The sequence below is a fragment of the Elephantulus edwardii genome, unplaced genomic scaffold, assembly GCF_000299155.1.
Source record: "Elephantulus edwardii isolate Elephantulus edwardi_28Jun2011 unplaced genomic scaffold, EleEdw1.0 scaffold00086, whole genome shotgun sequence".
Lineage (NCBI taxonomy): Eukaryota > Metazoa > Chordata > Mammalia > Macroscelidea > Macroscelididae > Elephantulus > Elephantulus edwardii.
The window spans coordinates 8,393,155-8,405,321 of record NW_006399836.1 but is presented as its reverse complement, the minus strand read 5'-3'; the positions used below and the strand labels follow the sequence as shown (position 1 = coordinate 8,405,321).

Here is a 12,167-nt window from a genome sequence, read left to right as displayed (position 1 = left end):
GGGTGGGCGTCAGGCGGCCCGAGGGGTAGGGCGGGCCCAGCACCGGGCCCAGCAGGCCGGGGGAGTGGGCGCGCGACGGGCTGCGGCTGGCCTCCGACTGCTCCTTCCACAGCAGCACGCGGTTCTGCAGCATCCCCCGGGCCTGGGGGGCGCACAGGGGTCAGGAGAGGGGGCCGAAGGAGCCCGGAGGCCGCCCTGGGCTCCCCTGGCTCCCCCAGGTGTGTGCCCAACCCAGTCTACTCGGGGAGCAGCCCCGGAAGGGCGCTGGTTTCAGAGGTGGGTGCAGGACAAGACCACTGACGGCTCAAGTTCCTCCATCCTCCTGGCCACGGTTACAGGCTCAGGACGGCATTTAGCCTTTGCCTGGACCGCCTGTAAAAGGAAACTCTTTCAGTCTTTCAGGGAGCTCTGGTGGCTTAGTGGCAAGAAACTGCACTGCAATGCCAGAGTTACGCGGTTCGAATCCACCAGATGCTCTGCTGGAGAAGGAGGGACAATCTCCTCCTGTACCGGTCAGATCTAATTTGACGGTACATGCACAACAAATAATAAAATAAAAGTTTAAAAAAGAAAGAAACCCTTTCACCCTCACCACCCACTGAACCTGGGAGCCCTGGTGTCTAGGGAGCTCTCTAGCCTAGTGGTAAGAATCTGTGCTGCAAGCAAGAAGGTGTGAGGTTCAAATCCACCAGTAGCTCTGAGGGAGAAAGGAAGGGCAGGCTACCGTGCCGCCTCTAAAAGTCGTCGGTTCCGACTCCACGGTACACAACCACGAGTGGCCTAGTGGCATGAAACTGTTGTAATAAGGAAAACGTGATTCAGATCCACCGGCTGCCCCTCTGGAGAAGGATGGGCAATCTCCTGATCAGAGGCGATTGATTTAACTGCCTCTGAAAACTCACTGAAGGGCCAGATATGGGTCAGTTCAGACTCCATAGCACACAACCCATGCAACCTGCCTAATCAGTTGACTCTTAGTGCCTCTCTAGGACCAAGTAAAACTGCCCTCTAGGGTTTCCAAAGCTGTAAACCTTTTTGAGAAGTAGACTGAGTGGCTGGTGGGTTCAAACCACCAACCTTGAGGTTGGCAGCCAAGCATTTTAACCAGTACATCATCAGGGTTCCTGTTCTTACCCTCACGTGTCTTGCTAAATAGGTAGAGTGAAGCCAGAGGAAATCAGCAATTGACAGTGACACACTTCTGTTAACAGCCTTTATGTTCCTGGATCCAGCTACACCTGAAGCCCTTAAGTTTCCCAGTAACTAAAAAATGCCTTTTCTATTTAAGCCACTTTGACTTGGTTTTCAGAAAAAGGCCTTTCTGACTATGCAGTAGCCTTCACTGTTAGTCTGGACAAAGAGGGCCAAGAGAAGAATGAAGAATTCAGAACTCAAATGCTGATGGCCTTGCCTGCTGCAGATAAGAGGGCAAATGACCTTGCCTGTCTGGCTAAGCTAGCAGGTGGCTCGTAAATCAGAATGGAATGTCCGTCCCTAAAAACTCTGTTTATAAAAATCCTCCCCAGTAAGTTCACGGTGTGACTTCCCATTCTGCCTCTCCAGGATGAGAAACTCACCGGGAGCTCCCCCGCCTTTAGTAAAGCTGCATTAAGTTTTCTCTCGTTCTCTCTGATTTCTTCTTAAAGTCCACTAACCTAGCCTAACCTAACATTCATAAACATGCCTTTCCAACGGTTTCCAACATCCTGCATCTCTGCATGAGTACTTTCAAGGACAGGAATCTCGGCTGACCACACCATCCACACGATCTTGGATGGTCCATTATAGATTGGCAGTGCTTAGCAGCTAGAGACCTTCCTCCTCCACCCAAACCTTCCCTTTCCCAAAGCTCAGCTCCAGCCTTTCACTTCAGAGATAGCAAAGTCCTTCACTGAGCCCTAACACGGTGCCAGCTTCTAGAATAAACACTTTACCTGCATTATCTTAATTTTCACAGTAGCTCTGGAAGGAAGGTGCTGTTATCTCCATTTTACAGAAGAAGAAACTGAGGGTCAGAGAAGTTAAGTAACTGGCTTAAGATCCCAGTCTGCACGCAGTATCAATGATTTCGCCCTCTCATTTGGCCCAGCTACTAAAAACCTCACAGTGAGCTCAGGCATCACTAACAGGCCTGGAGCCTCGGGTCACAGGAATGACTGGTCCAGGACATCACGGGTGGGGATGCTGAGTCAGGGGAGAGGGTAGAAATGTTGCTGGCTGAGGGGTACCAACTGTGGGTGGTCTGGCTTCCTGAACAGCAGCTCTGCTTTCCACCTTTGGGGATGAGGATAAGGGCGACAGAACCAGATGTTACTGGTCTTCACCAGACTCCATCCTCCCTTAGTAGGGCCCTTAGGGGGTGGATGTGATTCCTTCATTTTACAGGTGCTGGAACGAGACACTGAGAAATTAAACCCTTCGTTCTGCATTATGCAGCCAGAGCACAGGGTTAATGGGAAGCTGAGCAAGAATGCAAAGACAGATGGACAGCAAGAATGCAAAGACAGATGGACAGGGCAGTGAGGCTGGGGGGAGGGGCTGCATTTGTGACGCCAGACAGGCTGGATGGGTAAGGGGAGGAGATGGAGACTGGGAGGAGGCTGGGCCCTGAGGTGCTCAGAGTGGCACCCACAAGGCTCGAGACCCTCATCCTCAGAGCCAGAGCCTGGCTTGTCATCTGGGCGCAAAAAAAGATTTGCCAGATGAACGAATCAATTGAAAACAGCAAAATACTACATCAGTTATAAGGGAACAATGAGATGGTGGCCCCAATGTTCTTGTGTGCCATCTGACCCCTCTGAGGAGCCAACAGCCAGGCCAGGTAGGCAGGCCGGTCAGCGTGGCAAGCAGGAGGGCGACTGGGAGGTCTGGGTCTCACTAGACCGTCACAAGGGGAGCTCTCCTGGCCTAAAGTGTCAGAAGTTATGCAGAAATCCCAAAGGCACGTGGTTCAAATTCTCCAGTTGCTCTGCAGGAGAAGGATGGGCAGTCTCCTCCCATGTGATTTACTGCCTCTGAAAACCCCCTGTAAGGTCAGCTATGGGTTGGTTGTGACTCGATGGTACCCAATAACAGACATTTAGAGACATCATGAATAGAAAGGGAAATAACTAGCATTTTCGGAGTAATTAGTTGAAAAGAGGAATATGCAGTAATTCAACAAAAATGCCAAGAACAAGGCAAATAAGAAAACAAAGTGAATAACTGTTAACTGAAATTATCTGCAAAGACAGAGCAGGCTTATCAGTTACTGTGTTAAATGAGAATGAGCTGAATTCCTCTATGAAAAAACAGATTGTCAGATTAAACAAAACCCACTTAAAGAGGTAAAGATATCCCGGTTTCTGCACAAAAAAAGATAAAGATAAAAGAATGCAGGAATAGTGGTCGTATCTGAACAAGTGGAATGAAAAACATCATGCTAGATTAAGAGAGCCACTGAGGACATACATCACAATATTGATGGAGAAGGTTTAAGTCATAACCTCAGATGCACCAAACAACATGGCAATTAAATCGAGAAAGCAAGAGCCATTGGGAAATAAAGGAAGCTGAGTGGTCCACCAGACAGAGCAAAGCAGGAGCACGGAGGATTTAAATAATGTGATAAAACTCATGCACAGTAACGAGCAACCCTAAAAACTGACACATTTTTGAATGGGGAACATAGCATGCATTTAAGAAGTGGTTTATTTGTGAATGAATAAATGCATGAATTGATGTGTGCATGCAAGAATAAAACAAAATTGGTAATAAATAGACATATGGTGTTAAAAATACAGAAATGGAGAAAGGTTTGAAGACACAGATAAGTAAAATTGACAGTTTCTACAGAAAAAAAGGAATAAAGGAGACGGAGGGAAATGTACGTACGCAGCCATCACACAGAGGGGGCACAGTTCTGAGGGGCACCAGTCCCGTCCCCACCCTGAGGGGCCCTATGTCCCATCCCCAGCCCTGAGGAGCCCCAGTCCTGTCCCCAGCCCTGAGGGGCCCTACGTTCTATCCACAGCCCTGAGGAGCCCCAGTCCCGTCCCCAGCCCTGGAGGCTCCCACGTCACGTCCCCAGCCCTGGAGGCTCCCACGTCACGTCCCCAGCCCTGAGGGGCCCTACGTTCTATCCACAGCCCTGAGGAGCCCCAGTCCCATCCCCAGCCCTGGAGGGTCCCATGTCCCGTCCCCAGTCCCACTTACCCGGCCGAAGAACTGCAGGAAGGTATTTGAAAGCAGCAGATGTTTTTCAGCCACAAAGCGGTAACGCCGCTTCTCTTCCAGCTCAGCTGCCCGCTGGCTCTCTGACACGAAGGCCTGCATCTGTGCATGCATCCGGTTCACACTCTCCTGGGGGAGAAGGAAGCTCTGACTGGGTTTGGGGGGTGCTCCAGCCCACATTCCATGAGTGCTGCTGTCTGAAGTATCCCTGTCCGACCTGGTCAGCTCTTCCCAGAGGCCTGCCCCTGGATGCCTGGCCTAGCTCCTGGGTCTGCCTCTTGTGGGCATCCTCTGCCTGGGCTCTGTCTCTCTCACAAGCAGGGCTACTGTCCCCTACGCCCTATGGTGGGTTAAGTTGAAAATGAAAACATGGATTAATAATGACTGGAGGCATGTGCTTATTTAATGGAAAGGGAGAGGTCAGTAAGAAGACAGTGAGATGCAAGCCGTGGACTCGGGTCATAGTCCTGATCTGATGGAAGGAGCTTCCCTGGGGTGTGGCCTGCATCTTATCTTATAAGCCATAAAAGGAGAGACAGGAAGGTGACCACTATCAAGGAAGAAGAGCCAGGATCTGAGCATGTCCTTTGGACCCAGAGATCCTGTGCTAAGATCTCCTAGACCCAGGGAAGACTGATTCGAGACACATGGAGATCTCCATAGGTTGCTAGACCCACAGATGCTGAAATGAGTCAAGGAGCCACCAGAGAGAAGGGACAGGCCTTAGCCAGGACACTGTCCAGGGGAAGGCTGATGGCACTGCTGGTGGATTGTGCCTTTGCTACCACATTTGTAAACACCTTTGACACCTTTAACGCTTTGATGGTTTGTACCCGCAGTGAAGCAAGAGAGTTCAGTGGGAGGCGTTAAGGCTAGGGGGTGCCAGGGAAGACCCGGAAGTCACAGGGACACACGCAGAGCTGAGAGGTGACCCAAGGACCTGTGATGCTGCCTTCCCCACCTCCCAGGGTTATGGACTCTCCAGCTTTGCTCACCAGGGCTGGGGACAAGCCCCTCTCTCAGGGTTGGGCTGCTGATGGTGGGGAGCTCAGGACCCTCAGTCCGCCCACCCGCCCCTCGCTCGGGCACCTTCATCTCCCGCACGTGCTTGTCCCTCTTGTGCTCCATGCGCCACAGGTCTGACATGTGCTTCTCCAGTTTGGCCGCGCGCTGGCGGTATTCCAACTCGTAATGCTGGCGACTGTCCTGGGGTGGGGTGGAGAGAGGAAGGAGACCTCCAAGGTATAGAAATCAAGGAGTCTGGGGGTGCTGGCCTCAGTGTGCCCCTCTGTGAAAGGGGGAGAGGAGGTCCCGCCAGACTCACTTTGATAAACTGCATGTCCAACTTGGTGTTCTTCTCCATGTGCTGAAGCAGGTCGCCGTGGAAGGTCTGCACCTGTGGGAGTACAGGAGGGCACTCAGGGGGGCCGGTGGCCAGCCCGCTGTGCCCCCACAGGCCTGGAGAAGCCAGTGGGAGAAGGGTCAGTTGGCTGAACACGCAGCACTTTACTGCAGGGAGGCACCCACGTGACCACACCTTCCATTCCTGGTCTTTGCGCCTGCGCTTGGATCATAGCATTCCCTCTCCCAGGAGTGTCCTGTCTGTCTTCAAACCCTGACATGCTGCCGCCTCTTCCCAGAAGCCTTCCTGACTTTCCTGAGCAGAATGCACTGCTCTCTCTTAATTCCAAGTCTGGGATGTGTACACACTTGGTCGTTCATTGTTCATTCCTTCAGCCATGGGGCAGGAGTTCTTGTGGGACCCTGGCCATGCCCTGTCCTCTCTCCCCACCTCTCTTCAGCCCTCCAGGAGGCCAGCTGCCATGTGAGTTAAACCAGACCCTATCTTTGCACTCTAGGGCCTGGTGCAGGGCAAGTGCTCAGAACCCATGAGGCCTTAGATGGGGTCAGGTGTCTGGTCATCAGGTGAGAAGTGGCTGTCGCTGTGCAGTATAAACTGTGGTTAGATGTGCATATGTTGGGTATGCTATCACAACGGGCCACTCCCTGAAGGAAGGCATCATGCTTGGACAAGGAGACAGGGTCAGTGAAAAGGAGCAGATGGCTTGACACAATGGGGCAACAGTGGGCACTGGGCCAGCAGTGACCGTGAGGAAGTCGCAGTGGGTGACTTGTCCACAGGGTCTGTATGAGTCACAGCCAACTCGATGACCTCTAACAACAGCAACAAGAAGTCATGGTAGTTATGGGGAAGGTGAGGTTAAGATGAACCCAAACCAAACCCACTGCTGTTGGGTCCACTTGTACTGTGGCAGCTTGTCCACACACAGGCTGTGTGGTCAGTACTGGTGAAGACAGTGGGCGAGCAACACCCTGGAGATGACCCACCCTGAACAAACCGTGACTGGATGGCATTGCGTGGACTCTGGCTGAGGTCAGCCCCATGGGAGTAGGAGCTGAACTCAGCCCTGGAGGGTTTTAAAGGGCTGAGTTTTCCCAAGTCAATATGCAGGCCTTTCCTTTAAGTATCCCTGGGGTGGACTCAAACGCCCCTCTTTCGGTTAACAGCCCCGCGAGTTAACCATCTGTTCCACTCAGGAGCTCCAACAGCCCAGCGGACCACAGCAGACATTCAAATGTGGGAATGCTGGCAAAACGCTGACCATTGTGGACCAGAGGAGCTGGGTGATGAAGGAGGGAAGTCCTGAACCCCAAGAGCCTGTCAACGGACAGGCAGGGAGAGGGCGCCGGTCTCAGGAGGAAGACCTGTGCAAGAGTTGGTTGGGTTTTTTTAAACAAAAAGAAGTTTTTATTTGATACTGGTTTGCTTACAAAGATCTGTGTTGGGTTTTTTTTAAGTTCTTAAAGTATGGCCAAAGGGCTTACACCTGCGGTCCTGCTGTCACGTGTAGGGCTTTTTCCTTTACTGCTAATTCTACTTATCCTGTCCTGGTACCTCTCGCCTCGGGAAAATAACTTGTGAACAAGTCAGCTCCCGTGTCACACAGCTGCCATCCTTCCAGCCTCCGGCGGCTGGGGTCATGCGTTAGACCTGAAAGGCCAGGCTGCGCCTAACTGCCCCTCGCCAGGCCTGCAGACACATATCTGCCTCTCACCAGGCCTGCAGGTGGCACAGATGCGGATGTCCAGCCAAATGGGTCAGCCAGCACAAGGCCGATGCAAGTCCTCATCAGTTTCCTGCAGAAGTGCATCATATGACCCAGCTATTCCACTACTTGGAACATACCCTGAGATAATGAGAACTGAGGCACAAACAGATTTGTACATCAATGTTCATAGCAGCATATTCACCATCACAAGAACATGGAAGGGGAGCTCTGGTGGCCTAGTGGCAAGAAGCTGCCCTGCAATCCCAGAGATACGTGGTTCAAATCCACCAGATGCTCTGCCGGAGAAGGAGGGGCAATCTCCTGTACCGGTCACATCTGATTTGACGGTACACACACACAGAGAAAATAATAAAATTAAAAACAAAAAAAAACTCAACATAGAAATAGCCCAGATGTCCAACCACACACAAATGGATTGAGAAATTATGCTACATTCACACAATGGAATACTATGCAGCACGCAGGAGCAATAACTTTGTAAATTATTACCTAACTTGGGAGGGACTGGAGAGCATTGTGTTGAGTGAACTAACTCAGTCCCACAAGGATAAATATTGTATAAAACCATTGTTGTAGAATGAGTATAAGGATTCAGGAGGGGTGGGAGAGGCTGGAAGCAGAGGGATGTGGATGTATGGGGGAAGGGGGATTAATCATTGGGTTGTACAATGTGATAGGGGGGTGGGGAAATGGAAAGAATTTGTTTAAAGTTTATTAGAACTTTGTAAATAAACTAGTAAAAAATTAAAATACTTTTTTTTAGAAAATAAAAAAAAAGCTCTACACTTGAAGGGAACATTGAGTTCTTGCAGAAGGGAACCAGGGGACTATTTATAAATAACTGAGAAGGTTCTGGAACAAGAAAAGCACGAACTGCAGAGCAAGCTGAGGGATTCTCAGGATCCGATACCGCTGTGCGAAGATCCAGAGGTCAAGGGCTGGGCTACACAGCTGGGCACTCCACTAGCCTCTATCGGACCACGGTCTTTCCCATGCTTTTTTGTATCTTGTTCTAACCTCTCTTACTCTCAGATGTTCTATTATGATCAAGATCAGAATGGTCACTAAACAAGGTTGTTGTTTTGTGCCATCAAGTTGAATATGACTCACAACAACTCTACGAAGAACAGATCTGAACCCTGTCCTATCCTGTGACATCCTCATCATTGCTGACAAACTTGAGCCCAGTGCTGCCGTCACTGTGTTAATCCAACTTACTGAGGGTGTTTCTTCTTTCACTGACCTTCTACCTCTCCAAGCATGATGTCCTTTTCCAAGGAATAAGCTCTCCTAGCTACATGCACAAAGTATGTAAGACAAAGCTTTACCATCCTTGCCTCTAAAAAGCATTCTGGCTGCTCCTTCTCCAAGACATAGCAGTTTTTGTCAGTCCGTGGGATATTGAGCATTCTTCTCCATCAGCATAACTCAACAGCATAAATTATTCCACTGTCATCCTTATGCACCATCCAGCTCTGATGCATTGCAGGTGACTGAGAAGATCATTGCCTGAATCAGGCACACCTTAGTCTTTAAATTGACATCACTGCTCCTCAGTACTTGGGTGAGGTCCCTGACAGCTGACTTTCTCAATGCTATACATTTTCAGATCTCCTGACTGCTGGTACCAAGGGCGTTGAGTGTTGATCCAAGCAAGATGAAATTGTTGACAAGTCTAATCTTTTCTCCATCTATCATGTTGTTGTCTATTGGTCCAATGGTGTTTTTGTTTTCTTGCTATTGAGATGTAATCTATATTGACAGCTGCAGTCCTTGATCCTCTGCAGCAGGTGCTTCAGGTCCTCCTCACTTTAAGCGAGCATGGTTGTGTCATCTTCATAAAGCAGATTGCTGATGACTCTTCTCCAATCCTGATGCCACACTCTCCTTCATAAAATCCAGCTCCTCCAATGATTTGCTCCACATACAGATTGAATAAGTCTGGGGAAAGGATACAGCCCTAAGGAATACCTTTCCTGATTCCAAACCATGCAATATCCCCTTGCTCTGTTCAGACAGCTTCTTGGTTCTGTATAAGCATAATTAAGTATTCTGGGGTTCCCATTCTCCTAAATGTTACCCATAGAAGAGCCACAGTTGTTCACATTTCCCAAGAAAGAGAACCCAATATAATGTGGAAATAATTCCATTAATATCACATGCAAGCAAAATATTGCTGAAAGTCACCTGAAAATGACTAGAATACTACATTGACAGAGAACTGCCATAAGTTCAAGCTGGGTTTAGAAGAGGCTGTGGCACCAGGAAAACTGCTGATGTCATGGATCCTGGCTGAACGCAGAGAATACCAGAAGAATGTCTACTTGTATTTTACTGAATGCAAAGCCATTCGAATGTGTGGCTCATAAACAAACTGTGGATTAGTCATTAGAGAAATGCAAATGAAAACTATTATGAGATACAGTTAACGTCCAGAAGGGTAAGTATACTTGGATCCATAACCAATACCCTCGGTATCAGCAGTCTGATCAGGAGATGTCCTGCATTGGGGTAGTGCAATGTCAGGGAGCTCTCCAAATTACTAGTGGGCAATGATGTCAGATTGAGGACTAAGGTGTACCTGATTCAGGTCATGGCCTTTTCAATCACTTGTATGAATCTGAGATCTGGACGATGAAAAAGGATGACAAAGAATTGATGTCTTTGAGTTGTGGTGTTAGAGAAGAGTGCCAAACATCCCATGCCTTGGAGTCAAGGATTCTGAAGCTTCGTCTGACATACTTTGGGCATGCTGGAAGGAGGGACTGGGCTTTGGAGAGGGACATCATGTTTGGGAGAATGGAAGGACGGTGCAGGAGAGGAAGACTTTCGATGAGATGGATCGATTCCATGAGTGAAGTGGTGGGAATGAATGTGTTTGAGACGGTGAGGTTGGCACAGGATAGAACGGCGTTTAGGGCTCTTGTACATAGGGTCGTTATGAGTTGCAAGCGACTCGATGGCACATAACAACAACAACAAGAGGAAGAACAGGATAGCTTTAAGACAAAAAGAAAGAATAACACTTGGCAGGGATGTGGAGAAATCGGCACCCTCATACTCTGCTAGTGTGTAAGCAAAATGTGGTCCTTGGGAAGCAGGCCAGCGGTCAACCTCAAACAGTTAAGCACAGAGTTCCCACATGACTGTTACTGCCACTGAGCCAGAATGAAGTCACTGCGACCCCTCCAGAGAGTTTTCAGAAGCTGTAAGTCACACAGGGGGAGACATCTTTCTCCCTCCAAGCAGTTGGGGGATTCAAACTGCACGCCCTTGGGTTGGCAGAGCAACTCCTTACCCATTAGGCCACCAGAGCTCCAAACATGACTGTGAAATCCATTACTAGGTACACACTCAAGAGAAACAAAAACATGTCCCCAGAAGAATCTATATACAATTGTTCTAAGTACCATTATTCACAATAGCCAGAAAGTGGAAACAGGTAATACTGATTAATGACTAGATAAACTTATCTATGCAATGCAATATTATTCAGCAATTAAGAAAATGAAGGGCTAAAAAAAAGAAAAGAAAAGAAAAAGAAAATGAAGGGCTGATACGTGCACTGAAGAAGCTTGGCCACATTATGAAAGTGGCTGGCCACAAAAAAAGACCATGTGTCGTGGAATTCCACTCCTTTGAAAAGTCCAGAACAGGCACACTTATGGAGACAGAAGACAGACTAGTGGTTGCCTAGGGCTGGGAGGGGAGAGGGGGCTTAAAAAGGGACTGCTAAGGGCTGTGGGGTTTCTTTTAAAAATAAAGGAAATGTCCTAAACGTGACTGTGAGGAAGGATACACAACTCTCTGGATATACTAAAAGCTACTATTTTAAAAGGGTGGACTGCATGTGATGTGAATACTATCTTAATAAAGCTCTTTAAGAAGATAAAAAAGGCTATCTTGTTGGCTTTCCCTTGAATCTGCTCTCTTCTCACCATCACCCCTGCAGCCGCCCATTTCCCATCATAGCATTTAACCCGCAGATTATTGAAATTGTTGTTATTATTGTGGACCATCAGGTCAGAACCGACTCATAGCTGACCCTCTGGACGGGAGAGGACTGTCCATCTTTCTCCCATGGAGCAGCTCGTGGATTTGAACTGCGTGCCTTTGGGATAGCAGCACAGCTCCTTCCACTAGGCCACCAGAGCTCTGGATTCTTGCAGTGGACTCCTCACTGGTCTTCCTTAGCCCGATTTCACTCTCCACTCTCATGGTATGTTTTTTTTAACAACATAACTACTCATATTTATTTAGGTTTAAAGCTAATTTTCTCTTAATTCAATATGGAGGCACACTGGATAATATTCTCAACAAAAGAAATAAAAGATTATTCTGGCCATTTCCTTGACTTCCAAAGATATGACAGTTTACAGCATGATCTCATGAGGTCATCATTGATGCACCTTCTTCACCAGTTGCATCCTGGGAAAGATGAAGGTCTTCAAGCATCTCTGCAAGACTCATTCGAGGTGCTCCCTCATCATCTGTACCACTTTCTACAGGGATGGTGGAATCTTGGTAAATGTTGACATTTTTCCTAATTGTCTCATCTTCTTCGAGATCTTCAAGGAAATCTTGGTATTGTCTTTCATCATCTGTATCCATGTTTTCCCTATCTCTGGCAAGCTCTTTCAGTTTCCAGTTTCTACGACGCTGACGTTTGGTGCGGTCATAACTCTTCTTGATTAATACCACATCTGGGACTCTATCAGGGTTCCTTTTGTTGACATGCTCATCATTCAAGTTACAGTTGGCCAAATCAAACCCTAACATTAGGTCTCCAAGATTTAGAAGATGTCCCAAATGTGTACAACAAAAATACTGCTTATCTGTACTGCTGGAGAAGCTCAATATCAG

The 12,167-nt window shown here is 48.4% G+C and overlaps 1 protein-coding gene across 1 annotated transcript in view; it reads right to left on the bottom strand.

The window, feature by feature from the left end:
• The window catches only part of BAIAP2L2 (BAI1-associated protein 2-like 2), a 41,793-nt gene that overhangs the window by 4,172 nt on the left and 25,454 nt on the right, over nucleotides 1-12,167 (bottom strand). Inside the window, exons 5-8 of the mRNA XM_006890126.1 lie at nucleotides 5,537-5,608; nucleotides 5,302-5,418; nucleotides 4,195-4,341; nucleotides 1-142 (exon numbers count right to left, since the gene is read on the bottom strand). The exon at nucleotides 1-142 is cut by the window's left edge and continues 3 nt beyond it. Of these exons, the coding sequence (XP_006890188.1) occupies nucleotides 1-142; nucleotides 4,195-4,341; nucleotides 5,302-5,418; nucleotides 5,537-5,608 (478 nt within the window). The remainder of the gene's footprint in view (nucleotides 143-4,194; nucleotides 4,342-5,301; nucleotides 5,419-5,536; nucleotides 5,609-12,167) is intronic.